The sequence below is a fragment of the Pimephales promelas genome, chromosome 18 (assembly GCF_988280905.1).
Source record: "Pimephales promelas chromosome 18, fPimPro1.hap1.1, whole genome shotgun sequence".
NCBI lineage: Eukaryota > Metazoa > Chordata > Actinopteri > Cypriniformes > Leuciscidae > Pimephales > Pimephales promelas.
In genome coordinates this window covers 841,969-862,760 of record NC_142786.1, presented here as the reverse complement: position 1 = coordinate 862,760, position 20,792 = coordinate 841,969, and the positions used below count along the sequence as shown (strand labels likewise).

The following is a 20,792-nucleotide window of genomic DNA, read 5'->3' as shown; positions in this document are numbered from 1 at the left end:
AACTTCTGGGATCATGGGATGAGATTAACAGCAATCTGTTACTGACTGCATGATTCCTGATGCCTTAATATCACTCTTAATGTTTATGCTCTCAGCAGATGTTTCGAACCAAATTAAGAGCACAAATCACATGGTAAGTGGAAATTACCATGATAAAGCAAAGAGAATACACAACATATGGGCCTAAAACGACAAGAAGAAAGCCAAAAAAACAAACCTGCAATATTTCTAAATCAAGCTGCTGTTAAACTAATACAATATCAGACTGACGCCGTACAACATCTATAATAGAGATGCAGAAATGTGCCGTCATGCTTCAGTCTGACAATGAAATTCCAATGCAGAATAAAAAAATGATAATTAATCGCTTATAAAAACTATGATGCGTGGAAATATGAATGTAAAATCAACTTGTGGCCACTTGCATAAACCGCTAAGACTAGTCTTGACAGTTCATAACTTACCAGAATAAAACGTAGGCTAGATTATATACTAAAAGACACTGTCTTAACAAAATGGTCTATTGTTTTGTCAAATATTAATTATTTAAAAATATTTGTAAATATGCTAAAGACATAAATGTGGAGGACTTCCAAAATAATCAAATCGAATATAATCAAATTCCTGGCATCATTTAGTGAAGAGTCATACTTGAATGGTTGTCAGAGCATATATTTACACCCTGTTTAATCACTACACAAGAGGTCTTAACGAGTACAGGGTGATTATAGAGCAGGAATAGAGCTGACGAGTCCCGGAGCAGGGCCATCATGAGCAGGTGTCGAGACACTCAGTCTAAAAATGGCTGTTAATTGACATGTAGAAATGGTGATGGGATTCAGAGATGATGTGATCCGGTAGGGGATCAGGCACATTTGGGGTCTGATTAATGGAAGCAGGCGAAATCTTTCATCTTCATGATAATTAAGCATGAAGTTTGCCACAGAATTCTGCTGACATCTAGTGGTGGTATTTAAGGGTAATTGATTAGCTCCACACAAACCACTCTAGAAATTAACATTTTAGAAACATTTAAGTGACTAGTTATCCCATACTGGCATATAGCATATAGCTTTTTAAATACAATACACATATTACAGATTGTTGTTGTGTAGACAGACTTTACAAAGCAGTAAGGTAGGCGTAGGCTACATATTGAGGCTATGGTTGGTAGGATACTCACTCACTGTACCGATTACAATCTTATCTAGTATGGTATTTATGGCACTTCCACGGTATTACAATGGTATAATGTTCAAAACATAGTACTGTGGTACTTTTTAAGCTCTAAAATTTACATTGGGGTCACGTGGGGTGAGATTATCGCTTCATAATATTATTAAAACAAAACAAAACACTTTTTACCCTCACACACTCAACAGCGCGAGAAGAGCCGTTAGGATTTTCCCGCTCATCTAGAATGTTAAAATGATTTGGGGAAAATGTGTATTTAAGTGATGACTGGCTGCAAATAGGCGAAAAAGTGCAGAAGAAATGAACATACCTAAGAAAACGGGTTCAATCTGCTGGTACGGTAGTCCTTACCAAACTCCGGAGCACATCTTAAATGTCCAAGTGTCGCGTGATTCACGGCTACCCGCGTGATTTGGAATCAGAGGAGGTGTAGCAACAAACAAGCTAATTATCCCATTTTTTAATGACAAGATGGTTGGAGTGAAGAAAGTGCAGGGGAGATCAGATATTAGCAAGCTAACACTAATAACATTGACTCTTAGGCTCATTGTTGTCTTTGTAATGGTAGCCTACATGTAAAGTGATCCATAAGTAAGCTATGAACTATGGAACTATTTGGGTACTAGCCTACTAGTTGAGGCAGGACACACTTGTAAGGGAACATATCTGAAAATGATGTGATTGTGATTGTAGCCTACACAACAATGCTGAATGGGAAAGCTAGCTAGTAGCTATAAACAAATCATATTTTTGAACATATTAACCAAAATGGGTCTTTTCATGTTATATGTCAGGGATACCTAATCAGAAACGCAACATTTCACCTGAAAACTTGTTTTGGTCTAAAGTACCAATGCTGTGAGCAGAAACAATCTCTAAGGCAGTAAATTGAAATTAAATAACTAGGCTAATCTATATACATGTAAAATGATTTAACTGTCCAGAGGCACTGTGCAGATTGGCATCTCATCAATATTTCAGATGATTTAATGTGAAGCATCATTCATCATGACTGTGAATAACCAGAAGGTGGCGCTGTAATACAAGCAGTTTGTTATAGAATAGATTAAACGTCCAGTCAAAGATTTTAGATTGCTCCCTTTTTATAACACACTCACACACACACTGTCTGTAATGTTTATTAATATTTTACAGGTGCTTCTTCATTTCGTTGGAAAGTCGAAACTGGGTTTCAAGTACAAACAATATACAAAAAATTGGATTTTTATTTGATTGCATTGTAAAAATCCAGGAGTGACCCGTCAACACATAATTCTATATGCAATGACAAAATTCTATTTTACAATCTCATGATGAAAACAGATCTATATTTTAAACAAACATCATATATCAGTGTTCATGACAGTATTTATTCTAATCTTCAGTAGCTAATCATAACCATACTTTCATAAGAGAGAGTCAACTCTCATGTGACAATCAGAGGACGAGCATTTCATTTTCATTTATAAATAAAAATAAATTCCCTCAGTGTGATGCGGGATAATACAATAAAATGAAATAAATCTATTCCAGCTATATATATCTTTTTTTTTTTTTTTTAATGAAGAGGCTTCAGATCATAAAAGGTTTTAATCATAAAACTCTGTAAATTGTGCAAACATCATATCGGACCTGAGCAGATCATTCTGTGGATCAGAGCGCTGATCATGAAACAGATATATATATATATAAAATCATTTTAAAACCACATTTTAAAAAGTTTATTATTACTTACACCTTCTGCCAAAGTAAAGAATTTTAAATCTAAAGGATGCCATGGTTTGTCATTTAGAGACTCGTTTACAGGATTCATCTGGAAAAAAGACAAAATATAACATTTAAAATTACAGTTAGAAAAAACTGTTTATGTAAAAAAAAAATTTTTAAAAAATGTGCAATTAAGGTTTTTCTAATGATAGATAGTTTTTTTTAGAGTGTTACATTTGCATAAAGTATGTGCATAAAGTGCATGTAGGAAACATATATTAGCAGTATTTCTGCTTCTCACACTCAGGCACTCACACTGTGTGTGTGTGTGTGGATGTAGGAAATGCTGTTTTTTCCAATTTCCTGTTTGGCTTAAAATGCTGGGTTGTTTCAACCCAAATTGGGTTAAATATGGACAAACCCAACAGTTACATTTTTTATTTTTACCTAACTGTTGGATTTGTCCATATTTGACCCAATTAGGGGTTGAAACAACCCAGCATTTTTAGAGAGTAACAGTTGTCAACGTGAACTCAAATCTCAGACCTGTTGCTCCACGACTGAAAGAGAATAAACATGTCTCATTGCTTCTCATGGAGTCTGCTTGTTTTAATGTTGATGTAATGTAGAAGCCACTGACCCACTTTTAGGACCCGGACCCTTCCTGTGCTCTCGTCCTCTTCATCCTCCTCCTCTTCCCTCGCTCCGTCCTCCGGCCCGGGATGAGGAGAGTAGGGGAGCGATGCTAACACACAGTCTTCTGAAGGGTACTCACACACTCTCTCCAGCTGGACCTCGTCGAAACACACCTTCACCTTCACCTGCACCGAGAGAGAGAGAGAGAGAGAGAGAGAGACCGAGAATGAGAGACAGAGAGAGAGAGAAAGAGAGAGAGGGTGAGTCAGTGTAACAATACACACGTGTTTACATGAGAGTTTTAAATTCTTTAATATATAGATAGATAGACAGACAGATAGTTAGATAGATATAGATCTATTTAGATTCATTTATAATTATTATATAATGATTAAAAATCATTATAATTATTATTTAATACGATTTATAATATAATTTTTTGACATTTTCTTGCCAGTTTTGAGTAGAAATTGATTCAAAATCCTACATCAAAATTTAGTGTAAATACACTGTGAAAATGTATTTGTACAAAGTAGGAAATAAAACAAAAATTATTGGAATACATTTTACCTGAAAATAATAATTCCTACTCGTATAATTTCTTCCTACTTCAAAATGTCACTTTTTACTCTGGCTTCTGTCTTTGCACTGAATTTCGAGCTGGCACAGTGAAGACGCCTTTATAGTCCCTCAGCAAACACACAACACTCACACACCATACAGAGAGAAAGCAGCATTATCGTGGCTTAACAGACTGACGTCAGTCGACCTGCAGGGGGTCAGCGGTGGTGCTGCAATGCATTATGGGAACTGTGCGAGCACGAACAGGAGGAAGAGCGAAGGTTAGATGTGGTCAGAGTGTAAACCGGGGTAATGACTCCTGGAGCAGAGACACATTCACACACACGCTGTCTAATATAACGCGTTAACTGAAATTAGCATGAACTGATAAAACTAAGGCTGGTCTTGGTTGTGTGTGTGGGTGTGTGTGTGTGTGTGTTACAGGAAGTGACAAAGATATGAGGAGGAAGTAGCCGAGAGTTTGTCACGAGACTGCTTTAAAAACCCCGAAATGTTGCAGACAAATAAAACACACATTAGTTAGGGTTGTAAAAATACACGCGATCCCCTTCATGCATGTGTACAGTTTAGCGGTTCATGCAATGCTCTGCTTTTAATGTGCAGTTTTGAATGGGGAATTTATTTACTAGTCTAGCCAAGGCTGCATATATTTGATCAAACATACAGTAAATACAGCAAAAAATCTGAAATAATATTCTAATTTAAATCATCTGTGTTCTATGAGAATATATAGTACAGTATAATTTATTCCTGTGATCAAAGCTGAATTTATCATCATTACTCCAGTCTTCAGTGTCACATGATCCTTCACAAATCACTCTAATATGAGGATCTGATGATCAAGACACATTTATGATTATTATTATCATCAGTGATGAAAACAGTTGTGCTACTTCATATTATATATATATATATATATATATATATATATATATATATATATATATATATACTGTTCAAAAAAATAAAGGGAACACTTAAACAACACTTAAAAAGTAAAAATAAGAAAAAAATATTTAATAAGATTAATTAATTCATTCAGATCTATGATGTGTTATTTTAGTGTTCCCTTTATTTTTTTGAGCAGTGTATATATATATATATATATATATATATATATATATATATATATATATATATATTGTATTCAGCACCTTTCGTTTTTTAAATGACAGTAAAATAATTTATATGATCACAAAATATTTTATCAAATAATTTCTGTTTTGAACTTTCTATTCCTGAAAAAATGAAAATGTATAAATGAAGCAGCATAACTGTTTTCAACAATGATAATAATCAGAAATGTTATGAATAATTGAGTTTCAAATCAGCATATGACATGGTTTCTGTAGGGCTTTCACAGGTTTACACTTACACAAACTAAGGCCTTAAACATTAGCAGAAAGTCATAGCTTTAAATGTTGTGTACATTACAAAAATGATCTTATTCCTTAGTATTTTTGCCCAGTTTTCCATAGAAATATGTAAACGCCCTTAAATCAAGAGACATGGTGTATTTTCTCAGATATTGTTAGACTTGTACTGGTGTTGTGCACGGCTGGCGTGGTTATTATCAAGTCAATATTTCTAACACATTTGCATGTTCACAGTTCTCTATCATCAGTTAATGGCCACATGACATGCAAATAAACAAATATTTCTTTATTTAGTGTGTTTGATTCTTTATTGTACTTTTTAAATTTTTTTTAATGTTTTTTTTTTTTTTTTGCATTTCCGCAATTCTCAAACTTCCTGCATTCGCCTCTCAAACCCCGGTTTAATAAAGTAGATGTACACTCTAAAAATGGGACAGATATGGACAAACCCAGCCATTGGGTTAAATTTTTTAATTACATTTTAACCAAACGTTTGGGTTTGTCTATATTTGACCCAAAGTTGGGTTAAAACAACCCAGCATTTTTAGAGTGTAGGCCTTTAATGAACAAATATGAAGTTACTATATTCTATTGTAGAAATCAGTATGTATTGTGAGTTTAAAAGCATTAGCTTCTAACAGACGTATGTTTGCTTTCTCCACTTAAATTGAAACAGCAGTTGTTTTATTATTGTGATCATAAACGCTTGTGTTCTTTTAGCTCAAGAGTCCAGTTCATTATTGTGTTCTCTTGATGTATATTTCACTCCGGTTCCTGGCAGAAGTTAGTGTGTGTGTGTGTGTGTGTGTGTGTGTGTGGTTACACTGCTGCTCTATTAACTCCGTGTGAAAGCCCATCTAAAAGAAGAGGTCATTCTTTCTTTCATTCAGACTCTGTCGTCCCGTTTCTGCTCGGTTGAGCTCTTTTGTGTCGGCTGTGTCCCACTTACTCCACAACGCTTCGTTTGATGAGATCGGCCATTAACCCACATCGCAACCTCCACAGCAAACTCTGCTGATATTAGATGTGATATGTTTCCAGAAGTGAAAGTTTCCAGAAGAGTGTGTGTCAGTGTTTTTCAGCTCGACGGAGGAACTGCACAGTTTAGGGAAGCCAAGCGTTCATCAGTGTATCCTGTGTGTGTGTGTGTGTGTGTCAGTCTCACAGATGTATCAGATGCCATCATAAATGTCCGGCGTTCCCTACGAGCTTTAATTCCTCCCGCTGCGACTCGAGAATAAAGTTAACATCAGTAAACATCATCGTTCGACTGTTTCGGCTCATTAGATGCATTCGCTCGTGGAACAGAGACTACATTAGTTGTGCTTTCTATGTTTTTGTATAAACAGTGAAGACAATGCAATAGAAGGATCATTTCGCAGTTTCCAAGGAATCTCAGAAAATATTACCAAGCTTTGCGTTTATTATTTTGCAAAATATATATATATATATATATATATATATATATAGATGTAGAGCAAATATATGTGTGTGGTTATTATTGTGAAATATTATTATTTATATTATAATATTAATATTATATTATCCAGAAATCACTCTAATATGAGGATCTGATGCTCAAGAAACATTTATGATTATTATCAGTGTTGGAAACTTTTTTTTTTGTTTTTTGTGGAAACTATGAAACACTACCATAAGGAATAATAATAAATAGCAAGGATGCATTAAATTTACAGTAAAGACATTTAAATGGTATAAAAGATTCTATTTCAAATAAATGCTGTTCTTTTGAACTTTCTATTCATCAAAGAATCTTGAGAATTCAGTTTTCAACACTGATAATAATCATAAATGTGTCTTGATCCTCATATTAGAGTGATTTCTGGAGGATCATGTGACACTGAAGACTGGAGTAATGATGATAAATTCAGCTTTGATCACAGGAATAAATTACATTTAATTATATTAAGGCAGAAAACAGCTTTATTTAACAGATACTTTAACGTGTAATAATCATATTTCACAATATTACTGATTTATGAAATAAAAACATTTAAAAATCGCATGTTTCGACCGGTAATGCATATTATAATCTTTTGCTTTACGTTGGGATTCAGTGGATTAAAATCCTATAGATAAAATTAGTAGTCAAGTTCAATCAAACTGGTCTACAGCATTACAATCATTACATCTCTGGGTCATTTTCGCCTCACACACGTCGAGGTCAGACAGGACAGTGTCAGGGTTAAAGGCACTGAAGAAGCACGACTGCGATAGATTAACCCCTATCTATTCTTAGACTACGTTAAAGCCAGCCTTGGTGTTTTGTTTGTTTTGTTTGTTTGTTTAAGCCAAGAAGTGAATTTTAAAGGTGTGTTGAACAACTCCAGAATGAGTCAGGTGCTTCTTCCCGAATTCATGTTCTGATTTGTCTTTTTTATGCAGTGTTTAAATGTGTTAAATCTTCACCTGTGAACTGTGATGGCGTGAGAGATAAGGCTTATCCAGGATTAACACTGACTGAGCAACTGCCTCGCCACAATCAAAGACGAAAGAGATCTTCTGGCCTGACTATTGACAGATCACACTTTGATTTATTCTTGGGAATCTTTCTAAGTGCGTTCAGGTGTTTCTTTGAAATTAGAAATCCCACTAAACCACAAACACACTGCATTACGCTATTTCACTGCATATACAGTACACTGTTGTGCAAAAGTTTTGGATCAGTACGATTTTTAATGTTTTTAAAATAAGTCTCTTTTGCTCTCCAAGGCTGCGTTTATTTGATTAAAAAACAATAAAAAAGTAATATTATGAAATATCAATCAATCATTTATTTATAGAGCACATTTAAAACACAACCGAAGTGCTTTACAAGGAATAAAAGAGACACAGATATAAAACTGCAATACAAACTTAAAACCAAACGAGACAAGAAGGCACTCAATAAAATATATATATATATATTATGACAATTTAAAATACATTTTCTATGTCAATATATTTTAAAATGTCATTTATTCCTGCACTGTAAAAAATATTTTCATGATTTGTAATCAAAACATTTTTCTTTTGTCAAATCAACTTAAATAATTAATGTAGTTCAGATAACATAATGTTTTGAGTTTCTGACGATTAAATCAATCACTTTCATTGTATTAACTCAATTTTTCCATTTCAATGAATTTAAAATTAAGGCAACCAGGTCATTTCATTTTTTTAAGTTAAACCAACAATATTTTTTCACAGTGTGTGATCAAAGCTGAATTTATCATCATTACTCCAGTCTTCAGTGTCACATAACCCTCCAGAAATCACTCTAATATGAGGATGTGATGATCAAGGAACATTCGGTCGTGTACAATTTATTTTCAGGATTCCTTGATGAATAGAAAGATATTAATCATAAATGTTTCTTGATCATCACATCCTCATATTAGAGTGATTTCTGGAGGATCATGTGACACTGAAGACTGGAGTAATGATGATAAATTCAGGAATAAATGACACTTTACTGTATATTCACATACTGTATTTTTAGTCAAATAAACACAGCCTTGGTGAGCAAACGAGACTTATTTTAAAAACATTAAAATCTTACCGATCCAAACGTTTAAGTTGCATGCTCTTGATATTATGAGCGCAGCATCTCGTTGTGAATGTCACGCGTAAACACAAGAAACACTCACCGCTTTGGTGGCCGCTTTGCTCTTCGCCAAGCAGGAGCGCTCGAGGTTCTGGTACCCTCCGATCACTTCGATCTCCTCTGCTGTGGGAAACCTCTTCTTCCCCGTTTCCCTGGTGTTGCTGGGAGCGGGCGTGGGAACGTTGGCCGGTGGCGCCGCTTTGGGAGTCCCTGTTGGGACGCTACTAGGCGTTGATATCCCTGCAGGTCTTCTAGGGGTGATTGTGATGGTCGTCCCTCTTTTACCCGGTCCACCTGAGGCGCTTCTGATAGAGAAGAGAGGTGGAGATGGGGTTGTAGAAGGGGACGCGGCACACGGTTCTGGAGGTTTGGTTGTTGATTCTGAGTTGCGGGCGTTGATTGTGAATGACGTTTGTTTAGGAGGTACTTTCTGTTGGGCTTTTGGGAATCTAGGACTTGTTGACGCTTGTGTTTCCCTTAAGATGTCTGGTCTTTTGGCTTCCTGGACCTCCGGTTCTTTAATACGGCTATTCTCCATTCTGGTCTGTACCTTTCTGTCGTTTTGGGAACCACATCCGGCTTCCGGTTCCCTCAGCTGTAGGCGCTGTACCATCTGAACACCTGTGGACTCAATCGTCTCAGGTTTCTCACCGTCCCTCCCATGATTCCACAGTTTTACCGTTTCTGGTAGGACATCCGGTGACGGCGCTTGTCTAATAGGGTTGTATTTACCTTGAGGTCCACTATGTGGGGGCAAATCCGCCGATCGTTCACTGATACACACTGCAGTCCTGGACCCAACAGTCTTGAGGTTATATATCCGGCTCATGGCGTCTAACGAGTCCGAGAGTGTTGGGGAGGGAGAGAGAGAGGGAGGGAGGTACTCTTCCTCTAACAGCTCGTCCTCTCTCTCTTTTGTCTCGTCTTGTGCTCTACAAGCGATCTCTACATGGCGTTCGGTCCCTCTCTCCGTGTTCTTGCTCTCGAAAGCGTCTCGGATAGAGATCTCCCCAACTTCTCTTTCTGTCGAGTCTGACTTCTGCAAGAGCGACTGAGAAACAGGAAGAGGAAGTTGAGGGCTTGACTTTGCCATGCTAGCGTCCTGTGTGACGTCAAACGGTCTGACAGACTGTAGTGTGTTTTCTTCCTGTTCTCTGTTGCCCCCTTCTTTATCAGCTTCCCTGCCTTTCTGCATTTCCTTCTCTTGTTGACGAATTCTCTCTTTTAAGGACTCGACTCGTGTCAAAGGTCGACCTGCCTTCCAGCTCCCTCTCCTCTCCAGTTGTCCATCCCCGACAGGGAGACTCGCTCTCCTTTCTGCTAATATATCGACCCCATAAAACACAGTCCTGGGGATGGCGACTCCCTCTTGGGTGCAGAGTTTGCTCAGTCCCTGTGTAAAAGATTGCTGTGAGGTCAAACTGATCTCCTCTGTGGCTCGTTTTGGAAAGTTCTGGTGCTCTTTTTGATCCTGTTTACTCATTTCGGAAGATATCTTGTCTGGAAACACATCCCCTGCCCTCTTAAGTTCTCCGTCTGATAGGGCTTTTTCTTGGCAAGTTTGTCCGGCGTAGGCCTTAGATGGGCAACTGGGATCTTCAAAGGGAGTGTTGACGCATTTGCACTGAATTCCTGCAGAGAAATCGATAGTACCGTCATCTGAGGATGGGATACTTGCACCATGGGATTGCGTTGAAGCTCCGACGGTTTCCTCATCCTTATCGGATTCTGTTTTTGCCTCCGTTTTGACTTCTATGAGTGTCTGCCTTTCCATCACCTCTCTCTGTTTACTTTCTTTCCCATTCTCCTCCCTCACTCTCTTGATCTCTATTCCCGAGCTGCTCTCCCTCCCATCTTGTTTGATGGGAACTCGTCGAGCGAATGTGACCCCCTCTTGGTTTTTAACGGAGACCCGAGTGAATCCCTCTTCTCCATCCACACTTGAAGCCTGTTCCTCTGTATCTCCACATGTAAAATCATTCTTATTTTCAACTCTTCGTTCTTTTTGTCTCTTTTCAAGCATCGGCTCGTCATGTTTGGGTCGGCCCCATCTCCTGGTGAACCTCGATTGATTCTCCGATGGGTCCGCGCCCGTTACCCGTGTCTTGACCCTACGATCAGAATACGTCCTTTCCATCTTCTTAAAGTCTGTCTTTCCCTCACGGTTCTCCTGTTGGGAAACCACACGGTCGGAGAAGCTGAAGGAGCGTTTGGGAACACCCCTAGACGTCGGACTCGTTTCCGTGCTCTGATCCTCCGGCACAAACAGGTCCCCAGTGCTGTATCTATCCCGATTCTTTCCCGGTCGGTTGAAGCAATCCGTGCTCTTGGAGCGCATCGGAGGTTTGGGATGTTCCCCAAACTTACTGAGCAGCAAACTAACCCGTCCACTACATTCTTGAGTCGCCTTATCCTTGTGGTTCGGAAATATCTCCGCTCTTTGCATGACAGTCCTCGACGTCAAGCGCATCGATCTCCAAATCCCATCCCTCTCTAAACGTTCCTCACCGCTCCCTCTTTCCGGCATCCCAGCAATCTCCGTTTCTCTTTTCTCGTCGATCACGGATGGCTTGATGATCAATACCTCCGAGGCCCTAATCTCCGTCACGCTTCCTCCGCAAGCCAGAAACTCTCTCAAATCCATCCGCATCCTCTTTTCTTCCTCCTCCACCTCCTTATTCATCCTATCCGGTTTTTCCTTACCATTTTTGTCTCTTTCGATGATGATAATGTTGTTTGCCTGGATCGTGCGGAGACCTACGACCGGAGAAAATTGGGATTTGCTGATTTCCACGTCTCTGGTTTCTCTCCCAGTGCTTCGATCTCGCTCTCGTCCCTCGCTTTTATTTCCCGTCTTCTCAAACCACATCTCTCTATCCCGTCCTCTCCAAATCTCAGTTTCCCTATTCCTTTCTCTTCCGCACTCATTCTCTCCATCTCTAATCACCTCCTTCCCTCTGTTATCTCTCCGAAAGCTGTTCTCGGAGCGAATGAAGGGGTTCTGTTGGATGGGGCTGATGGTTTCTTTTTTGGATATCTGTTTTTGCACTTCGGTCTGAAGGTGATGTGTGAGTTTACTATCCGTTTGCTCTGTGACGACGTCTTCCGAGATTCCCAGGACATCCGGAGAATTCTGTCCTCCGTCTCTCTCTCTCTCTCGCTCCTCGTCTTGCTTCGCTCTCCTTCTCTGGATGATCCCTCGCTTCCAGGCCGGCATGCTGGCCATCCGCTCCTCTTCTTCCCTCTCTCGTCTCTCTCTCTCCTCCTCCTCTCTTCGCTTTCTCTCCAGCAGAAGCTGCTTCCATTCCGGTAGAGCCGACAGAGACATAACCACGCGGTACTTGATGAAACAGTGCGGTGTTACTGATCAGAGAATTTCCAGGAACATCCAGGAATCCTGTCAAATAAATAAACACTTTAGGTTTGTCTAAAATGGAGAGATGTCATGCACTTTGCCAGATGAACCATCTTATATTGCCAGTATCCTATTAAAGGGATAGTTTGAGCAAAAATTAAAATTCTTTCATCATTTAATCATGTTATTTATTGTAACAACTTGAGGGTGAGTAAATTTAATTTTTGGGTGAACTATACCTTTAAATTCAAGTCAAATATAGAGAGACATGTGCATCTTTCAGTACAAGCATGCATTTCTTCATTTTTATTCTGCATAACAATATTTTATAATTTTTATTCTGATTTTAGATATAAAATATTAATCCTAATTGATAAGAGAAGAAGCTTATTTTAGGTGCTGTGACTGCTCACTATTTTGTTTTTGCAATTCACTTTTTTGCAGGTAACATAAATAGTAATAGTCAAATTGTTTTTTTTAACGTACACATTTACATGCAATTAAGTTTTCATGTTTAATAACCAGTCCAAATATCAAATCAAATTTAATTCAGTAGTTTGTGCTTTACAGCAGGATAAGTATCTAAAAAAAACAAGACAGCAAAACAATGTTTACACAAAAACACCAATCAGAAATTTAAACATGAAAAATATTACTTAGCCTAATAATTCATAGATAAAATAATATTGTATGCTTGTCGTTTTTCATGTCAACTACTCAAATTATGATTTGTTGCATGGAAAAACAATTATTCTGCAATTATATCAACTGAAATGCCTATAATTAATGTTTATTTTGACATACTTATCTATTTAATACACAATAATCACGTTTAAGTAATTATTTTTACATACCTTATTTTGTGGGATGACTGAAGTCCTGATTCACCGGAATAAAGTTTTCCTCGTTTCCACTCGCTCGATGTTCATCTTCCCATCAATGTAACTCCAAAGAAACCATCAAAAGTCCTGATAATTCATCCACTCTCTGTGAAAGTGAAGCTGCGACCTCGACCTGTCTAACACGCAACAAGCAATAAAGCCCCAGTTAAAGCTCCAGTTAGCTCATATTCCCGGTTCCCTGAGCCGTGTGTGAGTCCCGCGGACCGGAGCGGCAGTGTCGTAAACACGGGCGGCTTTAGCGGCGCAGGACTGGAAGAGTAATCCCATAATTACATTAAACTCCAGCAGGAGAATCACAGGCACACGCGCCATATTGCCGGAGAAAACACGCATCTGTTCTCCATCTCCTCATGTGTGTGTGTGTGTGTGTGTGTGTGTGTGTGTGTGTGTGTGTGTGTGTGTGAGCGAGCCGTTAACGGGAGAGTGACGGCGGCACGGGAATTAACCCCAGCTCTTAGATAACAGTCAAAGTTCAAAAACTCCCCTTAATTAGGCTCTTAATTATACATTACATAATAATCACATAGCTACTTTTTAGTCCCAGTAATGTACATTTTTTAAATAAAAAAACCCAACAATTTTATTTATCAAAAATGTTCATTATAACTAGAAAGTTTTTTTTTTAAATTAATGTTTATAAATATTAATTTAAAAAAACACACACAATAAGGAATATTTGTTTTACTAATATTAGTTGAACCTGAAGAACAGAGTAGGTCACGTGACGTCAACTAGTTGTCATTTTTGCTAGTTTCTCCAACCCGATCTCACGGGAATTCGTACGAATTTTACGAGGTGGCTAAGTCGTAACAATTCGTACGACCTCACTCGTACGAATTAGTACAATTTAGCCAATTCGTATGAATTACGACCTACATAACCGTCACGTGGGTTTCGACAAATCGTACGAATTCCTACGAGTGAGGTCGTACCTATAGATACAGTCGGTTGGTCTGGGAACGCCCCCGGGAACGCCCCGTCACGTGGTGTGAATTTAGCCCGTGGGGGAAATCATTGCCTTGGCGCTCATTGAAATACATGGGACAATCATGCCGAAGGGTTGCGGTGTCGTTTTCTGTACCACCAATAAACTAACAAATTACAAATTGAAGTTCTACAGCCTTTCTTACATACATGCAGAACCGGATAGGAGGACAAAATGGCAAAATTAATCATATCTTATTAGATTACTGTGTGAGTAGAGGTCCCTGTGTGATATAGTAGTAGATGTTTAACTCGTATTAGGCAGTGGGCCAGATTTGTCTGACGTTACGTCCCTTACGAAAAAGAACTATAGTAATCCTATGGCTATTAGTATTCTATAGTAGTGTATAATACTTCTGTGATGTTCATTAATACCTATACTTCTAGGCTATGTCCCAAAATACTATAGTATTCCTATAGGATTAACGTTACTATAATAGTTTGTCCTAAAATACTACAAGATTCCTTTAGTTGTTTTTCATAAGGGATGTTATTAGCGTTATCAGCTGAAGGTTATCAGACTGCAGTCTGTGAGAATTCGGATAACTGTCAGCAAAGTCCCTCTGCAACTTCGTAGCGACCACTTTGATCACCGTTTTACAAAAGGATTAATAGTTTGGAGTGAAGCATACGTACAATTGGTAAGTGACATGGTTTTATGGACTTATAGTAACTTATACGCAAGTTGATTGAGTTACAGGCTTGTGTTGCCGGTAGCTTCCGCGATGTCTTACCTGAAGATTCAACCAGATATAATAGTCTGGAAACGACACCTCCGGCCATTTGGTTGGGTCATTGGCCCAGTTTTTAATTAAATAAGGGCAATCATAACCTATTACAGTTAAATTTGCAATGTATCGTTGCCGGTCGGCAGGCATAAATGACTCGCAATATGACATTTTTGTCATTCAAATACATAGGATGGTCGCGCTGCTTTCCCCCACGCCGACCACGCCCCCCAACTATGACGCGTTGCCGACTGTATCTATGGGTCGTACGAAGTAGTAGGCACTTTTGAATCACTCATGTAAATAAAAAAAGTTTTCCTGTCAGATTTTCTTTATGCAAACCCATAAAAAGGCTATAAAGTGAAATCAGAACGATAAAAACATCACTAATATTAAACATGTTTTGTTTAATAGCTACATTACCGTTCTAAATAGAACCCTCACTGCATGATTCCTTATGGAACAAGCTCTGCTATTGTTACGTCAAAGAACTTTTATATTGTTTATATATTTAACCAGTTCCTTAAACCTGTATAATAAGCAAACATGTTTTTAACATATTGCTAAATAATTCAGTTACAAGAGAAAAACACATAATTTGCTGCAAAATTGTCTTTATTCAGAACGATCTGATCTAATAGAGGCAGACGTGGTGCGATAAACTCTAAAAACACACGGCAAATAAACTTAAGGAGGTTTTCAGGTCTTATAATAGTGCAGATGCTTTCATGTCTTTAGTTTTTACAAAAATATTTTCATGTTTTTTGACCATGTAAAAATACATTCTCCACCAACTAATCATCATATAAACACACTTCAAGCATCAGACATTTCATGATTTCCAGTGGTTATGACACTTATTGGTGTGAAACAGTTTTTATCCTGACACCAGCAGACATCTGAAACATTTGTAAAGAAATAAAAGTATTATATAAAAACAAGCAGTAAATACAAAACAAAAGTCCTCATAAAAGCTGAAACGTTACACTACTGGCCAAAAGTAAACCATCCAATGTCATTTTCTCCACAATGATATTGGATGTGTGTGTGTGTGTCTCTCTCTTAATGTCACACCAGGGCTGAAAAGAGATATTTAACTGATGACCTTTGACCTGTGAACCTCATCCGAAGCCGAAACACATCAGCTCCTCTTCCGCTGACTACAAATAGAATTTGATTTCTTTTATCTAAAAAGGATTTGACTCCTTTTTAAACGCTATTTTGATGACCTTGTAAGCTTTAAGTTAGCAGTTTAAAAGTGTAGAAAATAATGAGCATGACGGATGAGGGCTATAAATACTGCCAGAGAGGTTTAGGGACACAAACTACACAGAAATGCACAATAACATCACTTATTTTCACAACTACACCTGGACAACAGGTGAGAATTAAACATGCATACTGTAATGAGCTCATATGATGATGAGTGCAGCAGAAAGCTGTTTAAAATGTATATTGATGTATGCAGATAATGTTTCTCACTCATGGACAGTTTATATTGTGCATTATGTCTCCCAAACATATCTTTGCTTGCCTTCAAGTCGCATCACGCCACCAGAGGTCAGAATTAGCAGTGGCGGGACCTCTGATGACATCACAGATCATTATTAAATATGCATGAGAGGTAAACCCCAGGACGAGAGACATGACTTCAGAAGGCAGCGTGACTCTCTTACACGCTTTAAAGATGAACGCTAAATGTAATTAATTATTATTAATGATTAATTATAGGAAACAGAAACAAACTTACTTTTATTTTAGTTCTAATTAATTGTGTTAGTTAGGTAATTAATAGTTCACTTTAAAAAAAACTTTTGCTGATAATTTACTCACCCCCATGTCATCCAAGATGTCCAAGTCTTTCTTTCTTCAGTCGAAAAGAAATTAAGGTTTTTGATGAAAACATTCCAGGATTTTCTCCATATAATGGACTTCAATGGGGTCCAAACGGTTCAAGGTCCAAATGACAGTTTTAGTGCAAACTACAAACTGTTCAAAGGGCTTTAAACGATTCCAGACGATGAATAAGGGTCTTATCAAGCGAAACGATCGCTCATTTAATAAATAAATAACAAAGTTTAAGTTTTATAAGCACAAATGCTCGCCTTGCTCTGTTCTGTGATGCGTTCGTGACTCTCCTGTTCAAACTCGTTCATCAAAATGAACGCATCTTTTTTCCGAGTCAATTCGTTCGTTGAATGAACCAAATGACTCGAAAAAAGATTTGTTCATTTTGATAAACGAATTTGAACAGAACGCGCAATCGTTGCAATCGTTTAAACCCCTTTGAACAGTTTGTAGTTTGCACTGAAACTGTCTTTTGGACCTTGAACCGTTTGGTCCCCATTGAAGTCCATTATATGGAGAAAATCCTGGAATGTTTTCATCAAAAACCTTAATTTCTTTTCGACTGAAGAAAGAAAGACATGGACATCTTGGATGACATGGGGGTGAGTAAATTATCAGCAAAAGTTTTTTAAAGTGAACTACTCCTTTAACTATAAAAACGGTAGACTATTGTCCGCTGACTCAAACACTGGTACTCGGCTGGTGAAAGGATGCTATTAGATGTATGATTGATTTTTGATACATACTTAATTTTTTTTTAGATTTAAGTGCTTTGTACGACTCTGTATCGTTATTGTTATTTAAAGAACACATAACTTGTGTTTGGCTGATGCAGTGATCGCTGTCCCCTAGTGGCGTGGAGAAGAGCTGTTCTTCTAAACTTTATATTCATTAAAGTATCCTGGAATAAAAATGTAAAAAAAAACAAAAAAAACACTGATAATAATCATAAATGTGTCTTGATTATCAGATCCTCATATTAGAGTGATTTCTGGAGGATCACGTGACACTGAAGACCTCCAGTGATGATAAATTCAAAAATAAATGACAAATTACTGTATATTCACTGGAGTAATATTTCGTTCGTGTGCTCCGCTCCTCACTGAGTCTTGTGTGTGTGGCTGGCGCTGCGCTCGCTGCCCTCTAGTGGTGCGGAGAAGATCTGCAGTTTGCTCTGGAGCTGCCGGCGCAGGTACACACAGTCCTGCGCGTCCAGCGAGTGCGCGAGCGCCAGATACAACGACAGGAACAGCGCTAACACCAGCCGGTCCAGCGGCAGCGACGGCAGGAGCCACAGCACCGTCAGCAGCTCCACACACACCGGGTGTCTGAGGTGAGAGTACAGGCGCTGCGCTCGCTCAGACTTCAGCAGCAGCGGGTCGCCCAGACCCAGACACTCGTAATACACCTGACACACACACACACGATGACTTTTGACAGGTGAAGATGAAATATGAAAAAGGTTCGCATGTTTCGCATCATATTTGATACATCCGGGTTTTTTGGCTCATATATAGTGAGAATATGGAGAAGAAAACAGCTTGGATTTATTCAGAGGCTCAAACTCAATGACATCTTCATAATGAGTATAGCAGATACTGACATAAAATGCATATAAATATCAATATCTGCCAATAATGTTGGATTTAACATTTAAATGTGTAGTTTTATGATCAAATCTCTGTACTTTTAAAACATATAATGCAATGCATGAACAATGGTAACACTTTACAGTGAGGCTCATCAGAAATAGAAGATGAGATTTGCATGATTTACAGGCAAGATCCAGTAAAATATCTAATAAATAGAGCGTATAGTTGTTGTAGATGCAGATGTACCTGTTTGAGGCCCATCAGCTCGGGATAGTCGAAGATGAGGAGGATGCTGCAGATTACGGCCCAGCACAAGAAGTGTATGACGAAGCAGAGGAGCGGGAACCAGATATCCCAGGGTGCACTGCGCACTGACCACAGACAGGGGGCGCTGGTGACCGGCTGCCAGAACTGCATCAGCAGCTACACACCACAACATCATTATTACACTCATTACACAGGTAATTCAGTATAAAGATGATTCCGACATTACAGGGTTAGTGTGTTTGAATAAAAATAAAATAATAATATTAAACCAACGAACACAATTGTATTAGAATATATAAACATATATTTGATTTAAAATGTCAAATGTTTCACTGTTAATGGAGTCTTTGTACATGAAAATATATAGTTGCCTTTTACATGTTAGGGAATATGGTTATATTTGAGAGTCTGTGGCATCCAAAAGATTGAAAATAATAGATCGCTCAAATAAAATAAGCATTTATTTCTGACGTTAATGAGGTCACGTGACAACGATGTAGCATACTAATGTGAAAACTATAGTGCATGCTCATAGGCAGAGGTACCTGCAGTGCTGCAGCGGTGGTGAAACAGTACACAGTTCTGCTTAACACACCAAACACACGCTGACACACACTCTTAACTGGAGCCCAGGCCAATACACTGTGCTGGACACTGAAGAGGACCAGAAGGAAAACATCCACAGCTACAGCCTTCAGAACCACTCCGTCCCGCAGAGCGACAGACCAGGGCACAGAGTCTGAAAACACATACACACACACACGATCAGAACTTTTTCAAAACCAGAAAAAAAGATGTGCGCCCAACGTGGGGCTCGAACCCACGACCCTGAGATTAAGAGTCTCATGCTCTACCGACTGAGCTAGCCGGGCTACATGCTAACGACGCACGCATTCCAAAATGACGACATGACGCACGTGCGTGCTTTTCCTCCCGTTTGTTTTCAAAAAATGCAACCCTAATTTATGGGGGTTAGTCAACTGTACATTCTGATCAACCAGCAAATTTTATTTACACATAATCTTTTCTTATTGTTTTAAAAGGCACATCAAGCTAACTTACTTAGTTAACGTTACCCGAGTCACTTAACGTTAAAACTTGGAACAGCCTTGAAACTTAATTAACATTTACAAAGCGAATTTACGTCCATTCGCAACACAATCCCTCCACTACTACTGCACATGACATGTGTTGATAAACATAATATGTATAGCATGTAGCTTTTTTTGTTGGTAAACTTTGAAAGCGCGCTCCCTTACCTTGACACGGAGGCGCGGCCCCGCTCAGGTTATGATAGATGGCACGAAACGACACGAAGCGAACAAAATCAGCACCGCTCACAAACACGAACACGAAGGTGATTAAAGCTGAAATGGACAGAAAACAATCGCGAAAAGTTACCGACGCCATGATAATATTTATATTTCCAACGGACAGTGTGATACTTCCGGGCTGCAGTGACGCGCATGACCACCGGATGGCGCTAACGTCTCGTGATTATCAATTCTGTGCTAAGACGTAAAGTAACAAATGAACATCTATATACAAGTTATAATTAACTAAAATTAAAATTTTTATATAATTAAAATAAATCCAACGAAAAAAAATATTAACCTTTTTTGTCTCTAAAAATGTGATGAAAGATCTGACAGTGTCTTTCAACAGTGTTTGAGCTAGGTTTAGCATTAATGGTAACACTTTACAATAAGGTAGTTTCATTAGTTAACATTAGTTAACTACATTAGTTGTACTAAGAATGAACAATACTTCTTCAGCATTTATTAATCTTAGTTAATATTAATTCCAACATTTACTAATACGTTATTAAAATCAAAGGTTGTATTAGTTAACATTAGTTAATGCACTGTGAACTAACATGAACAAACAATGAATAGCTGTATTTACTGTATATCAACTAACATTAACAAAGATTAACAAACACTGTAACTAATGCATTGCTCATCATTAGTTCATGTTAGTTAATGCATTTAAGCCTACTAATGTTAACTAATGA

General features: G+C 38.2%; 2 protein-coding genes and 1 non-coding gene across 4 annotated transcripts; all 3 read right to left on the bottom strand.

Moving 5' to 3' along the window:
* Positions 1–2,317: 2,317 nt before the first annotated feature.
* On the bottom strand, positions 2,318–13,705 carry ppp1r18 (protein phosphatase 1, regulatory subunit 18). 2 transcript variants are annotated; one of them, XM_089122778.1, is made up of 4 exons: positions 13,312–13,705; positions 9,146–12,499; positions 3,546–3,722; positions 2,318–3,007 (listed from the first exon to the last, which is right to left on the bottom strand). In XM_089122778.1, exons 2-4 carry the CDS (start codon positions 12,428–12,430, stop codon positions 2,894–2,896), a joined length of 3,576 nt encoding a protein of 1,191 aa, XP_088978904.1. In that variant the 5' UTR covers positions 12,431–12,499; positions 13,312–13,705; the 3' UTR covers positions 2,318–2,893. The 2 variants fall into 2 exon arrangements, with proteins under 2 accessions (XP_088978904.1, XP_039521871.2); XM_039665937.2 differs by having other exon boundaries at positions 3,542–3,722; positions 13,312–13,703.
* A 4,255-nt stretch (positions 13,706–17,960) lies between these two features.
* nrm (nurim) lies at positions 17,961–20,245 on the bottom strand. The gene is made up of 4 exons (XM_039665974.2): positions 20,038–20,245; positions 19,324–19,517; positions 18,758–18,934; positions 17,961–18,327 (listed from the first exon to the last, which is right to left on the bottom strand). The coding sequence occupies exons 1-4, from the start codon at positions 20,186–20,188 to the stop codon at positions 18,019–18,021; spliced, it is 831 nt and encodes a 276-aa protein (XP_039521908.2). The 5' UTR covers positions 20,189–20,245; the 3' UTR covers positions 17,961–18,018.
* trnak-cuu (transfer RNA lysine (anticodon CUU)) lies at positions 19,578–19,650 on the bottom strand. Its single transcript has one exon. It is a non-coding gene; the product is annotated as a tRNA-Lys (tRNA).
* Positions 20,246–20,792: the final 547 nt, after the last annotated feature.